The sequence below is a fragment of the Peromyscus californicus genome, unplaced genomic scaffold (genome assembly GCF_007827085.1).
Source record: "Peromyscus californicus insignis strain IS unplaced genomic scaffold, ASM782708v3 Scaffold_4__1_contigs__length_199733344, whole genome shotgun sequence".
Lineage (NCBI taxonomy): Eukaryota > Metazoa > Chordata > Mammalia > Rodentia > Cricetidae > Peromyscus > Peromyscus californicus.
The window spans coordinates 59,971,909-59,990,357 of NW_026294562.1; the positions used below are offsets into that span (position 1 = coordinate 59,971,909).

Sequence of the window (18,449 nt, forward strand, 5' to 3'; positions counted from 1 at the left end):
CTGTAAGGACCATATTAATAGGATGAGATATATAGCTATAGAGGGGGTAAAATACTGAGAAATCATATATTTGACTTAGGGCTGTATTTAGATCACATGGAAAAGAACTTCTCAAAACTTAACAGTAAAAGAAAGTTCATTTGGAAAATTGGTGAATAATTTAAATAAACATTTCACTGAATGTCAGAATGTGGAAAAACCCATTCATTATTATCCATTGGTAAAATACAGATTTAAAACACAATAAGAAATTATTGCATGTCTACCTGAATTGGTAAAATGGAAAATATTGTCATTATTAAATGATCTATAGTAGTTCTAAGTTAGGAATGACAGATGTCTGTGGATGTGTGAAGGTTAAAAAAATGTGGTATATCAATATCATGAAATTCTACTAAGCAATAAGTTTGAATAAATTACTGATATATAAAACAACTTGGATGAACTTCTAGAGAATTATGCTAAATGCTAAAAGTGGTCAAATTCCAAAAGATGCATTTGATTCTATTTATATAGCAATCTTAAAAAGGCAAATCTATAGAATCAAGAACAGAATAGTGATTACTGGGAATTAAGGCATAGTGGGAAGAAAGAGTGTGTGGCTATAAAAGGGCAAACAGGAATCCTTGAGGTAATGAAAATATTCTGTATCACTGAACCATTATTCCCATCCTCTTTAAACTGTACTACAATTTTGTTACCACCAGAAAAAAACCAAGTAAGAGGTACATGGGATCTCTTTGATTATTTCTAACAAATGCATGTGAATGTCTGAAATAAAAAGATTAAAAACTTGAATTTTGGAAATGTGCAAAAGGGAACCAGCAAGAAAGTGTGTAGAGGAGCTTGCTGCTGAGCCTAATGACTCAAGTATGATCCCCAGGACCCATATGGTGGAGGGAAAGAATAAACTCCCACACATTTTCCTCTGCCCTCTATGCAGGCTTTGTAGCATACATGTGCCACCCCTCCCCATATATGTAAAAAATATGTGTGCAAAGGATCTGAATACATATCTCAGTACGAAAGATAACTAAATGACAAACAAGCACATGAAAAAGTATTCAACGCCATTTATAAAGCATATCAAGACTGAAATCAGATAACAAAATACTAGATGGATAGCTTAATTTTTTTCTTTCAGGACTTTTGCTTGGGGTACTATAGATGAAAAATCATTTTTGCAGCTATCATGATAAAGACTAGTTATAGAAAGCATCTTTATTAGGGTAGATTTTTTTATGAGGACTGATAAATTTGTAATGGCTTATAGCATACCCACAGCAAGTTCATCTTCCTCAAAGTAAATAATAGGGGAAAAGCAGACAGTACCTTATGGTGATATTTTATTTGTATTAAAATGTTATTTGTATGTTTATAAATAAAGTTGCCCGGGGGTCAGAGCTATTAGCAAGCCATAGGAAAGCAGGGCAGTGGTAGCATACGCTTGTAATTCCAGCACTTGGTAGGCAGAGCTGGGTAAGTCTCTCTGTGTTCAGGGATACAGCCATTATTGGATACACATGCCTTTAATCTTAATACCAATCATGGAAAACCTGGAGGCCTATACAGACAGGCTGTGAGGAGGCGGTCATGTGGTTGGGTTTACAACCAATGAGAAGGCAAGACAGGAACTCTATATAAAGACTTTAACACAGGGGTAGCTCTGGTTCGGAGAGGTAGGACCACCGCAGGAGGAAGGGTAAGGTTTTAGCTCTTAGCTCTGACCTCTTGGCTTTCTTCTTTGCATTGGTTCTGTGTTTCTTATTTAATAAGAAGGTTGGATACATCTACAGTACCTCAGTGAAGTGATCAAACAACATTACCACTGGAGATCATCATATAACTGTAGACATGGTACCGTAAGAATGACACTGTATAATTTGTGGAATTTTCCAGAAGGGAATACACAATCTGGATCTAATCATAAAAAAATTCAAATAAACCCCTCAAAAAGTGATTTTGATGTCAAAAAAGACCAAGAGAAACTAGAAATGCCCAGGTTCATGGTAACTAAAGATACACAACGAAGGGCAACATGAAACATGGACTGGACTCTGCACTGGAGGACAGATGCACCAAAAGATTTTGTTATATTCACTGACAAAAGTAGAACATAGGCATTGGATTATTTCAGTGACTATGGATGTTTAATTGCAGAAACTGATGTCTATTATATCACTTTCAAAAGGAGGAAATGTGATGTTGTCATCCTACTTAAACTGTAGTACAGTTAGGAAATAAATTGTTAGGAAATACACGGCAAAATGTCTAGGGGTGAGGGGCTGTAAAGTGTGCAATGCCTTTTCAAGTTTTGCAGAGGAACACAGTGTACAAGTACGAATATAAAAACATTGAAATGAAAAAGCAAATGTGGCTGGAATGTTAGTTAATAAGTGTACCTAAAATCTTAATGAAGGATATGAAGATGTCTTATACCTCATTCCTGCAATTTTCCTGTAGTTTATTATTACTTACAAATAAAGTGGTTTTGTTATGTTTAAAGAATCAACTATGAGATATCACAGTATTCCAGTGGTTCATGACTGGGACCAATTTTACCAACATATGGGTAAATTTGGTAATATGTAGAAGGTTGTGGGTTATTTTATTTTTGGTTGTTGTAACTGAGGGGGTGCTGCGTTGGCATCCTGGCAGAAGCCAGGGACTCTGCTAAACATCCTACAGTAAACGGGACACTGTTGACAAAGCGTTATCTCCTGCCAAATGTCAATGGTTCCGCAGCAGAGTATCCCTGCCCCACTTGGCTAACAAGATGGAAAATTGCTCTGCCAATAATGGCTGGCAGGGATGCCGGGAAAGGGGAACCCTGCCTGTGGAAATGTGAGGTTAGACAACATTTGAGGAAAGCAACCTGGCAACATGCATACAATTTAACAATGCATCCATGCCTGTGTTAGAGGCTGAACTCCATCCCCACCAATTTTCCAAGTTAAAGCCCTCACTTCTAATATTTCAGAATGTAACAGGAGATCAGACCTTTAAACAGACAGTTAAATTGAGTCCAGTTTTGCTGGTGTGCCTATAAAGAAGGGGAAATTAGGACACAGAGAGTCCCAAAGCGTGACTGTGTAGACAGAAGACTATGTGAAGACACAGAAATATAGAGAGCATCTGTGAGTCAAGGAAAGAGGTTTTAAGAGAAAAACAACCTGCTGGCATTCTAATCTCAGTCTTGTGGCCTCCTTCTTTTCTTCGAAGCCTGTTGACTCAACATTTGGTTTTGACAACCCCGGCAAACTAATACATTCTGGAAGAACACTGCATAGAAATAAAAATCTGTAGGGGGTGGATTGGGGGGGAGGCTGAGGTGTGTGAAGAGGGAAGAGGGGGGATCTGTGGTTGGTATGTAAAGTGAATAGAAAATTCCTTAATAATAAAAAGAAAAAAAACCTGTATATTGGTAAATGAGTTTAAGAAAGACTTTTAGAAAATTGACTTAAACCTAAAGCAAAGTATATTTCAAGCAACCAAGAACATCATGGTTCAGGATCCCAAGAGGAATGAAGTAAACAATATAATTTTAGATTGGAATAGAAATGAGAGATAAAAAAAGCTCAGAGGAAGCTGTGGTTGTATGACTGTATGAAGAGCAAGGTATAGAAAACCATGAATTTTGTGGCTCCCATTTGTTTCAAAAACAACAAAAAGGCTCCATCATAATATGTATGTTTGATTTCATTGTATATTATATGAGCATCAGGAAAAATATAAGAAAATAAAATCGTTGTTTATCATTCTAGGTAACAGAGGAGAACCTAGCAAAGAAAAACTTGTATATATACATTATACTCAACTATAAATCTAGGAGTATAAATATTAGTAATACAATTTTAAAAAAGTTTAAGAGAAAGAATACCCCCCCAAGATTTGTGGCATGAGCAATAAAATAGAAGAAGGTGGAACACAGAGCTGTCTGATAGAGAACAGGTCTGGTGTTGATAGAACATGGGGTCAAATTATAGGAGACAGACACCAGAGTCTTCATTGCATGTTGGGTAGGAACCTACATCCTCATATTTGTATACTACAGCAATGCTTGCAGTAGGCAGTTAGGCAGTAGGGGTTTTTCTTACCATTTTTAAAATCAATTTTAATTTATATATGTGCATGGACACATGCATATGTGTAGACTCATATGTGCCTGTGTGTGTACCTGTGTGGAGGGTACCTGTGTGTGTGTGTGTAAGTCAGAGAACAACTTACAGTAACCAATTTTCTCCCTTTTAACATATGGGTACAGGGAATTGATTTCAGGTCATCAGCTTTGGCAGCAAGTGCCTTTACCTAGGGAGCCATCTTGCTGGCCCCACAGTTAGAATCTTGATTTCACTGATGTATAACAGAGGTATAAAAAGGCAGTAGTTGGACCAGGGTCATATAACAATAAATGGTGGAACAGGGCTGTGGGCTCGAGAAGCATGGCTGTAAATAATGCTCTGAACACTATGAATTTGCCTCTGTTTTTTAAGAGTGTAACTGTAAAGGAATGATTTAATTTCAATATTTCAAAATAGTTAGATGTATTAGGTTGTGGTGAGATGAATACAGGGCAAAATAGACGTAGCTAATTAAATAAATAAATGTATATGAATGGATATATAATCCATCTTCATGTATTTTATCTGTGTATGCAGACAAATCTGTAACCCACAAATGAAGAAGGTCTCTTTTTAACTTAGGTATGTGGAACAGGTCACATCCCAAGTTACAAGGTACAAAAATAATGCTTTAATTTTTAGACTTTGATGCTGCAAAGGAGCTCTTTTAAGAAAACTGGGGCTTTCATACACTGCATCCTTTCACTGTAAGCCTATTAAACCAGAAATAAATTACAGTGATAAAAATTTATTGCTTAAAAATCAAGCAAACATTTAAAAGAACTCTAGATTAAAGAGAAGAAACAAAACAAAAATTATTTTAAAAAGGGGGGATGAAATGAGCCATTATTTCATACTAAGTCTTACATATCACAGCTAAAGCTGTGATCAGAGGAAAATTTATAGCTTTTAAAATGCCTCTTGGTAAAGGGACTTTAAATAAGTGAACTAAGTATTACTCTTAATTAAGTTTAAAAAGAAAACACATAAATTAAAGATAATTAGGAAGATGGAATTAATAGATATCATAGCCCAAGATGACTAAGAAGAAAACAAATATAGACAAAGATAGTTTTCTGATAAGAGAATAAACATAATATTTAATAATTAGCAGGACAGATAAATCTCTCATGAACTTGACTAAGAAAAAAGCAAAACTATAAAAGCACAGGCAAGAAAAATTTATAGAAAAGAGCATAAACTACTGAAAGAAAATTAGTTGCTACCAAGTGGCAACACAGTTGAAATGCTTCAGGAAATTACACAGCAATGAATAAATTATCCCTTAAAGCATGCACTAAACTAATTTAGAATACATTACCACAAAAAAGACTAAAAGCAGTTAAGATTTTGTATTAGGCCCAGATGGTTATACAATTTAGGTCTATGTACATTCAAAAAAAATTTACACTTATTATATGTGTGTGCATGTGAACACATGTACAAGCAGGGTGGTGGGGGTGGGTGCACCTCATAGCATCTGTGGAGGCTGAGAAAGAACTTGTAGGAATTGCTTCTCTCTTTCCAACAAGTAGATCCTAGTGATCAAACTCAGGTCATCAGGCTTGGCAGCAGGTATCTTAACTCACTGAGCCATATTGCCAACCACTATTTAACCTCTAATGTTTTCAAACTGTTTTAGAACACAGAACAGATAGATTTCTAACTTGCAATGACAAAGGCATGGTGGAACCTGTCATATTCTGCTGAGCCAGAGATTCTATTACTTGTAGGATCAGCTATCAGGGCTGTTCCTCATACTGCTGAAAAGCCATCCTCATAGCTTTAATGATTGATTGATGGATCTTCATCAAATAAGCAGACCTTCATAGATGGATATATTAGCAATTTGCAGTGTTTTGCTACTTAGGAAGCATAGGCATCATTGTTTCCAGACCAAAACACTTTGCAAATGTATAGATTTATAGAAAATTTTTTTAAATTTTGATATCCACTGAGATTCCATCCATTTTTTTCTTATAGAATCAATGAATAAGGCTAACTTTCCCTATATACTCACCCATTGAGAATTACCAGTCTTTTACTAAATAATCAAAGAAATGTAAGTCACAGAGTACTTATATTTACACTCTATCATATGTGAGCCAGTCTAGCATCATTTTACCCTGGAATCAGTAACATTTCCTTTTTTTATTCTCTCATTTTCTCAATGTAAAGGGCTTTGAATAAACTTAATGAAAATAATTCACTCTGTGCTTACAATATGGGTGGCAACTGTTTCCTCAGGTTACCACTTAAAACTTATTTTTGGTGTTTTCTGCTGTGCAAATTTTATATATTCTATTACCAGCTTTGCTGAGGTACAGCTGGCATATAATAAATGGCACGTGTTTAAATTGTAGGATTTGGTAACTTTTGACATGTGTTGAAATCGCTGCCACAATTAAGGTAATGAGCATATCCAGTGCTCCTAGAAGCTTCCTCTTGCCCTTTTGGACTTCCCCTACCACTGCTCCACCCCTCGGTAATTATTGACCTTTCTGTCACTCTAGGTTAGACTTCATTTTCTAGAGTGCTCTGGTAACAGAAGATGACAGTATGAACTCTTTGTCTGGCTTCTTTCACTCACTGTAATTACTTGGTGATTCATCCATGTTAGGTGTATCAATAGTTCATTCCTTTGTACTTCTGAGTAGTATTCCATTGTATAGACACTGCATAACTTTGAAAAAAAGCTCTATTCAAATGTTGACTGCACTTGGAATGTTTCCAAATGGGGGGGGGGAAGAGAGAGAGAGAGAGAGAGAGAGAGAGAGAGAGAGAGAGAGAGAGAGAGAGCTAGAGAAGGAAAGAAAAGAAACCACTAAACTCTTTTGCAGTCCCTGAACCGCTGAAGAGTACACTGTGACCATGACATATGACAGCTGTGTTCCTTAATGTCCTCACTAACACTTGGTCAGACTCCTTAATTTTAGCTAATTAGTAGTTATGCAGTAGTGTCTACCTGTGTGCACTTCTTCAATAACTAATGATGCTGGGAATTGTCTCACATGCTTTTCTATATGTCTCCCTTGCTATGAAGTGTTGGTGTAAACAGTTTACACATTTTTGTAATGTGTTAATTGTCTTATTTGTCAGTTTAAAATGTCCATCACATATTATGAATATAAATTCTTTTTTAATGAAAGTATTTTTATTCTCAGTTTTTTTGTTTACTTATTTTTTGAATAAAAATTCCTTATCAGGTATATGATTTAAAAATATTTTCAGGGTTGGGGTAATGACTCAATGGGTAACTGTTGATGTGCAAACAGAGAGACAGGTGTTAAAATCCCTAGCACCCACATTTTTTAAAAAGCCCTAAGTCTATCATGGCTGCACATACCTGTAACCCTAGCATTGATGGGGGTTGAGCAGAGACAGGCAGATCCTGGGAGCTTGCTGACCTGTCAGTCTGGCTGAAACACTCAACTTCCAATTCAGTGAGAGACTGCTTCAGGGAAAGAAGGTAGAGAGCCATAGAAAAAGACACCAATACTTTGTCCTCTGTATGTGTGTTCACACACATGCACAATCGCACACTCAAATGCAGTGCACAACACAGAACACACAAAATACTTTCTTTCCATATCTGTCTTTTTCATTGTGTCTTTCAAAAAGCATGCTTGGGAAGTGTGACTAATTTGTTCTTATTACATGCTTTGGATGTTGTGTCAAAGATATCCTTAACTATATTGTTTTGACCTGTAAGTTTTAACCTTTGAATTCAGTTCTATGACCATTTTGAATTAGTTTTTGTGGAAGATGAGGATAAAAGTGTTTGAAATTGATATTCAGTTTTTCCATCTTGTCTTCTCCTCCCTGCAAAAAAAACCACAAAAAACAAAAACAAATCCATAACCTTCACATGTGGTTTAGAAATCAGCCATCAGTAAATATGAAGGTCCACCTGACCCCCATTCTGTTCCACTGATTTTTTGCTTCTCTATGCTGACACTGTACATCTAGTTAAGCCTCCAATCTTGTTCATGCTCAAAGTTGCTTTGGTTATTCTAGGCTATCTGCATGCTGGCCTCTGATTGACTTTACACTGAAATTAGAATCAATTATTGAACCCTGTAATTTGTGAAACTAATATATATCTACATTCATTTTTCTGGATTTCATCAGCATAGTTCTATAGGTTCCAAAGGAGAACCCTTTTATCAGATGCATTTGCGTATTTCACATTTTTAATGCTACTCAGAGTAGTATTTAAAAGTTTTCAATTCTAAGTTATTTGCAGCTACAATTTAGAAGTAGAATTGCTTTTTGCCCTTGTATCTGCAACTGAACTGAAGCTGCGTATTCCAATGGCCTATCTGACATATCAGATTTTCTACACAGACAACCAGGAAATCTACAAATACTGTCAGTTTCACTTCTTTTCCAATTTGTTGCTTCTTACCTTATTCCCTAGGCAAGCATCCCCAACTTAATGTTGACTAGAAGTCATAAGACCAGATGTTTATACTTCTGACATACGAGGAAAGCAATCAGTATTTGTTCATTGAATATGCTAACTGGAGGTTTTTTGTCAATAAATCTCTTTCAGCCTAAGAAAGCTTCTATTTTCTATTAGATACTTTATAACCCATCAGTGCCAAATTTTGCCAAATACTTTTTCTGCATCTTCTGAGACAACTATGGCTTTCTGTTGTCACTTATTAATAGGGTTTATTTTGCTAATTAAAAAAATTGAAATTAACTTTGCATTCCTGAACCCTAATTGATCATTTTGCTTAAAATGTTTGGCTTGGTGTTCACAAGTGATATTTATCTACAGTTTTCCTTTTTGTAATGTTTTTGGCTGGGTTTCATATTGGGGTAACGCTGGTCTCAGAACTTAGAAGAATCCCCCCGCTTTTTTTTTAAAGAAACGACTTTGCTTTTTCTTAAACATATGACAGGATTCACCAGGAAACAACATGGTCCTGGAGTGCTCTTCTGTTTTATTGGTATTAACAGATGATACTTGGCTTACATCTGTCTGCATTTTACCTTCCCAAGAACTTTGCCATTTCATGTAAGTTGTAGACTTTAGTAACAAAGAGTTGTAAAGGATAGTCTTGTGGTTTTACATCCTGTCATTTACACAAAGCCAAGCATCTCATTTCTGACACTGACAAGTTAAGACATCACTCTTGGTCTAGCTTGTTAGTCACATATTGATTTTTTTCCTGGCCTTAAAAATCAACATTGGTTTGATTATTTTTTCCTGTTTTTATTTTCCTACTTTGCTCCACAAATCCTTATTTTCCTTATGACTATTTATTTGGTTTACTTAGCAGTTTTATAGTTCCCAGTATGAGGCCTTCTCTGAAATGCTTGCATGTTGCTATATGGTCCTCCCAAGAACTTCTTTAGCAGTGCCCATAAACTGTAGCATGTTGTGTTTTCACTTTCATTTGATTTAAAACATTCTACATTTTTTTCTCTTAGATTTCTGCTCTGACCCTGTGTTATTTAGAGACACGTTCTTTACTTTCCATATATTTCAGAATTTGACATCTTTTTAATTGATTTTTTAATTCTATTGTGGTCAAAGGACATATGACTTGAATAATTTTAAGTTTATGAAATTTTTTCAAAGTTCAGAATATGGTCTGTCTTGGCATGTGCTCTCTGTGTAGCTGGCAGCCATATTTAGCCTGCTGTTGTTGGTAGGAATGCTCTACCAGGGTTAGTTAAGTCAACTTGATTGAAAGTATTGTTTGGATCTGCACTTCTGCTGACTTTTATGTCTGATAGTAGCATCTCTAGCAACAGAGGTATTAAAATATATTAACACTACTTATAAATTTTTCTTTCTCCTTTTGTACATATTATTTTATATTGTTTCCCTTTTTGTTTCATGGTAAGCTGTCTTTAGAAATATCAACTTATGAAGCTGGAGACATGGCTTAGCAGTTAAGAGAGCATACTGCTCTTGCAGAGGACTCTAGTTTGGTTCTTAGCACCTACATCTGGTGACCCTATAGCTCCAACTCCAGGGGATCTGATAGCTCTTGCCTGTGCAAGCACCTGCATTTATGTACATATGCCCCCTCCCATAATTAAAACAGAAGCATCAATTTGTTAGTCACCAATGATTTAAGCACCTTACATATACACCATAGGATCTGATATGGAATATTTTCATCATTACTTTTCTAAATAGTCACAAATTTAGGACTTTATTTCCTCTTCAGAAGAATAAGTTTAAATATCAGAAGTATCACTGTTCAGAAGAGTAAAGTGCTGAATCCAATTCCAATGAAATAAAACATTTAAAGCTTGTGGGCACTTTCCCATCAGATCCAAGCTAGCTTTCAGAGTCTGGATAGCAGGTGAACACCACAAAATTATTGGCATAAATATTTGCCTAGAAACAACACAAACCAGTTTCAAAAGAATTTAAAATGACAGGCATTAATGCTCATGTCACAGTAAGTAGATAAAAGCAGGATTAAAACTGAGCATTCAATGTGGACCCAACCCAGGGATGACAGCCATCAAAGCTGGGGTGTAGCCAGGGAGAGGACAGTTGTCCAAAACCTAACAGCAGTAAGACAGCAACTAGTTATTCTTTATCATTTTCTCTGTATTCATGCTTCACAGTGAATATAATCTACTTTACTAATCAGAAAAAATATATTTCTTAAAACTTCAAAGTAGATATAGTTTCTTAAAGATACAGGCTGCAGTGTGAAGGCAATTGGGCAGATGTGCCAGCTGGGAAAGTCCAGCCAAGGGCAAAGACAGAAATGGCTAAGATACTGCTGAAAAGATGAGGGGAAACCAGGCTCTTATAGGGCACATGACCCTTCTAGGTATACAAGGCCATTACCAGCCCATACTTCCATTCAAGGTGGACCCATTGGTTAGTCTACTCATTGATCATGAAGACTAGACTTGAGATGACAAACAGGAGGTAAAAAGGCAGAATGATAGGGTAGTGTTATCAGTGACAGCCCCAAAGAGAAGGAGAGTCATCAGGACACTGGGAATAGAAATGAGAGGCCAGAGGCAGTGCTGATGAGAAGGTTCTGATCCAGGCTCAAAGTGTACCCAAGAAGCTATGACTAGCTTTCCCATTGACACCACCATAGCCTACATTCCATCAGTGAGATAAGTTTTGTAGCCCAAAGTCCTGACCAACTTCCTCAGGATACTGAGGCTGCTGTAAGTCATTTGTGGCAACTGGGAGGGTCTTTAGAAATTTTGATTAGAGTCCTTCCAGCCAAAGTCCTGAGCTATATCATACCTGATGCACAGAACATAGGTGCAGGTGGCAGATGGCACTATCAGCCTGCTATTGTCCCACACTCAGGCCTTGCCCTTCCACCCTGGTAGCTCTGATGAAGCCTAGTGGGAAGACTGAGAAGTCACAGAAGAACTGCTCTTGCCTCTGCAGCTGGCACAGACCTCACACTTGGAGTTTCCCAGGACTAATCTATAAACCACCTGCTTCATAGTAACATGGGTACCTGTTAGATTTCAGGACCTTCCCACAATCAAGATAGCCCAAAGTTTTGTAGAGTGGGTTTCTAAATCTGCTGCAGATGAGTTCTGGTCACCTGTATGGAGAGAACTTTTTCTGACACGAAGAGAAATCTTCTGTCTCTAGCAGCAAGCAGACCCCCTGTCCTAAAAATCCGCTTCTTGCAAGTCCCTAGGCAAGTTTGTGGAAGCAGAACACCTGCCTTGCACATACCTCTGGGCTCCCCTGATAAAAGTAGCTCTGGAATCAGCCTTGGGAACTGGCTGGTCAACACAGCAGGTCCAGCAGGGCAGAACACATTCAACTTGAACCAGGTAGCCTGGGACTCAGCCTACCTGAGTAGCTGCATATGGACTCTGATTGTCCCTAAAGAAGAAGGTAAATCTGGAATCTTCATGAGGCAAGAAGTAACTGAGACCCCTCCCCAATATAAAATTAGGTCCTATAGAGGATACACAAATATCAAAAGAGTAGACTCAAGAGAAACAAACAAAGCAAACAAAATAAGCCCACACATTGGTAGGTAGGGGAATGAAGGAAATTCATTTGTCTTGGGTCTATTCTTCCAAGTGTATAAAACCAAAGGTCCCTGCTTGACCTGCATGACAGAAACCTGCTCTCCAAGAGATGAGTCTCTACTCCCAGCACAGGAGTTCTCTAGAAAATCCAGTCTAAAGCTGAGGCCATAATGACCCTGGATGGGTTCCCTGAGCTATCCTGTATGAAAGAAGGTATATAGCATCTGTAGAGTAATATGCATCCCCTAAGAACCCCATGGATGAACGCTACTATGAACAAGAGTCCACAGTACATGGAATTAGACTCCAAGCACTTCAGATGTTGAACTTATCGATAGAGACTGCAAAAATAAACATGTTCACATGACTTCAAAATGAAAAGTTGTAATATGAAATATTAGAGAGGTACAAGGTGCTAAAACCAAGCTGATTTAAAGCTCTGCACAAGAATGCACAGAAATGAGAAAATATATGGTAACTAAAATGACTGTCTCAGTGGATGGGTAGGACAGTGGATGAGATATGCCTGCAGTTAAGAACAGCTGCAAGTACAGACACAGTATGGATGGCCTAAGAAAGACTGAGACAGCCAAGGACAAGGTGAGATGGTCCCATAGAAGATTCTAGAGGGGAGGCTTGGAAGAGAGTTCAGCCTGAAAGTGCTTGCTTTACATGCCTGGGGACCTTGGTTTGATTCCCAGAACACATACAAATCTGCATGGTATGTTGGCATGTGCTTGAAATCCCAGCAGTGGGGAGGCAGAGAGAGGAGGATTCCTGGGCTCACTGACCTGACAGTCTAGCCTAATTAATGAATTAGAGCTCATTAATGAGAGACGCCATCTCCAAGGAGGAGATGGTGTTTCTGAGAATGATAACCAAAGTTGTCCCCTGGCCCCCACACATACACATACATATATACACAACAGTTTCCAGTAGATATAGGAGCCACTTTGCTTGCTTGATGAGAGACATAAACCCTCAGATTCAAGAGTCAGTACCACAACCCATGATAAAACACACACACACACACACACACACACACACGAGATCCACCACTTTGATACATCATAGTTTATATAACACTAAACTCCAATGAGAATTTTTCAGAGTCACCAGGGGTGAAAAGGTCATGTACAAAGAGGTGTTTGTACATAACTTTCTTCCCAAAACTGAACCATCATCCAGGAGCAAGGAACAATTAAAAGATGCAACCCAGCTGCAGCTGAATGCTCACCAAGACCATCCCTGGAGGAAGCCTAGACTCCCAGAAGAAGGAAGTTTATTTAAATCTGTGAGCAAGCCTCAGTGTTCACACCACTAGCAATGTGAACAACTAATGCAGAAGACTGTAAAAAGGCAAAACTAAAATACTGGGCAACACCAGCCTAGAGGTGTGTATTGTGGGGGCAGGTGGCGTGATAGTACCTAGAACACACCCAGGTCTCATGAGGCTCAGGAGATGTGTCCACATGATATAGTGATCAGCAAAGCATTTAAAATTTAATCCTATGGGGTCATAGAAATTCGTATACAGGCAGGCTCTCAGCCTGGAGTGGAGGGCCTGCAGAAAGCACCTCTGTCACTGACAGCTTTGTGAACTCCTGGGATTCAGGGCTGCTGTTTGACACACGATGGCAGACCTACAACATTCGTGAAAACAATCAAGCCCCACCCACAGCAGGATCTCTGCATATAATGCATCCACGCCATCACTGAGAAATGGCTGTCAGTGTGTTAGATGTCCACTAAGCCCACAAGTGAGTCCTCAGGATTTCTATGGGCAGTAGTAGTCAGGTCACCAGTGTCAGGCTTCTCCATCATCTAAGGCCCTGGGCCTTGCTCTGTACTTCCAACTTAGACCTGGATATCAATCCCTTTTGAATACTAGTAAGTTGAATGGCATGTGGCTTGAGTCCTCCAAGAGAGAGAGGCCTAGATGGTTCCCTGTGCCCTCTATAAGCTGTTGGCATTACCTCCATCTTCACTGAAAGCACAAGATCATGGCAAGAGTGGTGGGCCTTCTGGGGAGGAGTAGACTCCTGCCTGCTTTTCACAGTGCTTCTCTATAAGGAACACATACCCCATTTTCACTGCAGGGAAGGCTGATGGTACCCTGATGCTACCACCAAGAGACACCTTCCCTTACCTGCTTCTACCAGTCCAAGTCCAACAAACCTGCACATATCTCATAGGTGACCTAGAAGAGTTTCCTTAGGATACATGCATGTCTTTGGGAGATCCCTGAATGATTCTGGGCCTCTGTCCAGTCACCTTTACCTTTGAACAGCACTGCATCCCACTTCTACCTTCAGCATACAGTGAAGGACTGTGTGCAGATGAGTTTTTGCACACCATGAACAGGAGTGTGTCCTATGCTAGGACAAGATGATGGCTTTTTAGTTCTCACACACAGCTGAGGTCCAAGTCCGGGTTTGGCCTGGCACTAGAAGTCAGTGTGACTGCTTAGGCTCTGCTTCATGGGAGCAGACACTCTGGGGCTTTCCCAGTGATGATATCCCTCCCCCACTGGGATTAGCACCCCGTCTCCATGCCAGAGTGCTTAAGATTCCCAAGAGCCTCTTAAATAAGGAGACTTCAGTATATCAGGTAACCTGTGGGGTAGGGGTTACCCCAGGTCCTTAGAGGGGCCAGACTAGTAGCTCAGTCTCCAAAATCTGGTGGCTCTGGACTAGGCTGACTTATCTCATTAATAGAAAGAGATGGTGCGGTGTGGGAGCATTCCACAAGCAGTGCTGCTTTCTCCGCTCGTGTACCTCATTAACATGCCACAGACATCACTTCGGACTTCATAACACTAAGCAGGCTGAATGGACGGCAGGGACACTGCTGCCCCGTATTCAGAAAACATCGAGTGATGCTTCTCCTGGGCAGGCACAGGGCTGCATCCCTGCCGCCTCTGCTCACGCCCAACCTGCCCATTAGCATTAGCAGAAAGCCCCTATTTGCATTGAGACAATGGTCCTACCCCTGAAGCAGAGCTGCAGGGGCACTGGGCATTTGTTGGCACAATTGCCCTTTGTGCCCGCTCCAGTGGGCAGGCGGGGAGTATGTCCCAGGGGCTCATGGAGATGTGGCCAGCCCTGAGCCAAATCCCCATGCCATCTGATGAGGACGCAGCAGCTTGGCGCTCAGTAGAGTGGGGCCCAGACTGGGTCCTGACAGACGGGATGCCTAGGGTAGCCTTCAGGAGCATAGAACAGCCGCAGCCCCTTTCTTGAGCACTTCCCACCCTCCTGCCAAGATGTATTGGTGGGAACAATGACACAGGACACAGGTCAGCTGCCCTCGGACAAGCTGAACTTAGTAGGCTAGGGCCCTGACACCTATGAGAAGGATGAGGAACAATGTTGTTGGTCACCCTCTGCTATACCTGAAACTATCCTTACATCTGCCAACAAGCTGGAAGTTTCTGGAACATTCTTAGTCCCCAAACATTCTGGCAGGTGCCAGGCATTGGGAAGAAATCTGAGAAGGGAGGCACCGACCTAAATGAGCACACAGCAGAGGGGCAGAGTCTTGACACAGGAGATGGTGCTGCCCACACATTGTCGGTCTGCACCCTTAGTTTCCATGCTACCACAGTGCAATGTCAGTGCCTGTTTCCTGCCAGGCACAAGACCTGACCACATGGCACACAAGGCTGGGCATGACTGTTGGCAGCCCAGATACTGAAACTGGATGTCCATTCCTCAACAGGACACTCAAATGAAGCCTCCCCTTAGAGCCTGGGACTCATTGAAGGTAAGCAGGAACAATTCTGAACTAGAGGCAAGATTCTGATTTGCAGAAACTGGGACCACAGGAGCCGGCACTAGGCCCTGAGTTACCTATCATTGCTGGAGTGAGCTAGTAGTCAAGTGGGGAGTAAGCTGAACATCCATTCCTTTGGCTCAACCTTCTACCTCTCCATCTGTAAGAGGCTTCTCCTGACCTCAAGTGCCATAGCCCAACTATCATTTCTTTGTGCTTTCAGTCAGATGTCCCCTCCACCTAAGGACTGAATCTTGGGCAGGGACTTTAGGAATATTTGCAAGGTCTCTCCTCCCTGTCTTTCGGGAAGTGGTTCCAGGACTTCCCCAATTCATGGATATTCAAGTCCCTTAGATAAAATAGGAAAACATTTGCATGGAACTTTCTTGCACATCCTCATGACATCTCCAGATTCTTTAGAAGAGCAACTGCCATGTAATAGTCTGCTATTTGATTGAGTCAGAGGATGCAGAACCTGTGTGGACACTGGGATGTTTGGACCATTTGCCTCAGTAAATAGTCCTGAGAGGAAGCAGCCAGCAGGACAGTTTAAGGGGTTTCCCATAGATGCTGAGCAAAAAGCATGTAGTGAGTTGAGCCACATCCTGGTCCTACTGACAGATCACTATCTCAACACCCACACTGACTCAGAGGAATAAAAAGACCAGAACCATTCAAATTAAGTTATAGACAGTTGCTAGAGAATTCAGTCATACACCTTGAGCTGGGCACTGAAATTTTTTTTTTCAGAGAGATATGAGAGTTACAGGAAAGAGAGGGTCCCTTCTACAGCCACCTATAATGTTTCCTAAGGGTTATGCTACAAACTCAGAATGTCCACTTTGTATCTGGGGCCAGGAATGTGAGCGTCCTAGACCCATACAGCCACCTATAATGTTTCCTAAGGGTTATGCTACAAACTCAGAATGTCCACTTTGTATCTGGGGCCAGGAATGTGAGCGTCCTAGACCCATACAGCCCTGTCTCATGGGAAAGTGCTTGACAGTATGCCATAATAATGGAAACAGCAAGCCGGGCGGTGGTGGCGCACGCCTTTAATCCCAGCACTCGGGAAGCAGAGCCAGGCGGATCTCTGTGAGTTCGAGGCCAGCCTGGACTACCAAGTGAGTCCCAGGAAAGGCGCAAAGCTACACAGAGAAACCCTGTCTCGAAAAACCAAAAAAAAAAATAATAATAATGGAAACAGCACATGTACCTCTGGAGAAGTCTCTCTGGTCAATGGATACCTTGTGCTCCTCCTGTGGTCCTTTGATAAAGGGGTCTCCAGACCAAAGGAAGGATGTGTCAAGAGTACCCACAGCCTATCTGCCCTATAGCTGGTGACCCAGAGGCATATCTGGAGGCATGCCATATTCCCACTGTGTGGCCTGGAAAATAGGCCTGACCTCTCCGAGTTCCCTTTTCACATGTGTATTACAGAGCCTCGCTATGGCTTAACAGAGGCAAAACTTGAACTGGGACCCAAGCATCCAAACTTTGGACAGACCTGCAGTCTTATCACCAGGTTCCATGAACCTGGCCTCATCCAGGCCCCACAGAAGAATGAATATAGAGCAGTTCTGGTGACACTGGATACAGACTTAGGGCTGCATAAGAAATGTTTGTCCATCAAGGCACCGAAACCAATTCCATATGTCCCCATGATTTCACCAGCCAGTCACTGGCCCTCTAGGGCCTGCAGAGGCCTCATGTCTACCACCCTCACCTTTGGACTTCCCTGTCAGTGGGCAAATCTCCAAGAGGTCACCCCAGCCATTTTTCAAACACAGAACTTGGGTGCTGAAAGAGAGAAGCCCAGTGAACAGGACATATATGTCACCTTCCCTTTTGTGGCCAGGACAAGCCATGCTGACCCCCAACATTTAAAGGTAGCTGTAGGTATCCTCTCAACAGACTGTGTAGTGAGTACCTCCTTGGGAAAGACAAGGGGAACATGACATCAAAGCTTCCAGAAGCTTCCAGGTCTAATCTGCCTTCCATCCTCCTGGAGCAGAGACCTCAAGCTATGCATGGGATTCCAAGGTAGGCAGTGACTGTGTATATGCTATAGGACCTTATGGACAGCATTCCAGGAGAGAACTAAGAGTGGGTGGCATGGAAGCTCCCCAAGTCAGATTGACGCTGCTACAGGGTCAGCACTGAGTGCCCTGCCCCTACACACATGGGAGCTTGCTTACCTGAGCTGTCATAGCCATCAATGGAGACATGGTCTGGCTTCCGATCCTCTGGGGGATCATATGTGATGTGAGGGACAGTGAACATTTTCTCTCCAGGGCTCATCCCGTTATCCTTGTCCAGCTTGAACTTCTTCTTCTTTACCTAAAATGTCCACATGATGAGTGGCACTTCCTGAGCACCATCTGCCAGATTGTCAACCAGTCCCAGAGCACCTGTAGAGTCCTGAGTTCAGCCTTGAAATATGTACCCTTGAGGGGACTTGGGTCAAGGGCTGAGCTCTAGTACCCTCAGACATTGGTGGAGTGAGGCTTCAGTGTGCTGATGCTGCTGGAGGGTTCAGGGTGTTGCTTGGCC

General features: G+C 40.9%; 1 protein-coding gene and 1 long non-coding RNA gene across 3 annotated transcripts in view; one reads left to right on the forward strand and one right to left on the reverse strand.

Annotated features, from left to right (window-relative positions):
- The window catches only part of LOC128125790 (uncharacterized), a 205,458-nt gene that overhangs the window by 83,085 nt on the left and 103,924 nt on the right, over positions 1-18,449 (forward strand). The window lies entirely within an intron of this gene.
- Positions 3,389-18,449, reverse strand: part of LOC128125789 (potassium voltage-gated channel subfamily KQT member 1) — a 71,373-nt gene continuing 56,312 nt past the window's right edge. The window contains exon 9 of the mRNA XM_052763504.1: positions 3,389-18,236. Within this exon, the coding sequence (XP_052619464.1) occupies positions 18,042-18,236 (195 nt within the window). The 3' untranslated portion in view covers positions 3,389-18,041. The remainder of the gene's footprint in view (positions 18,237-18,449) is intronic.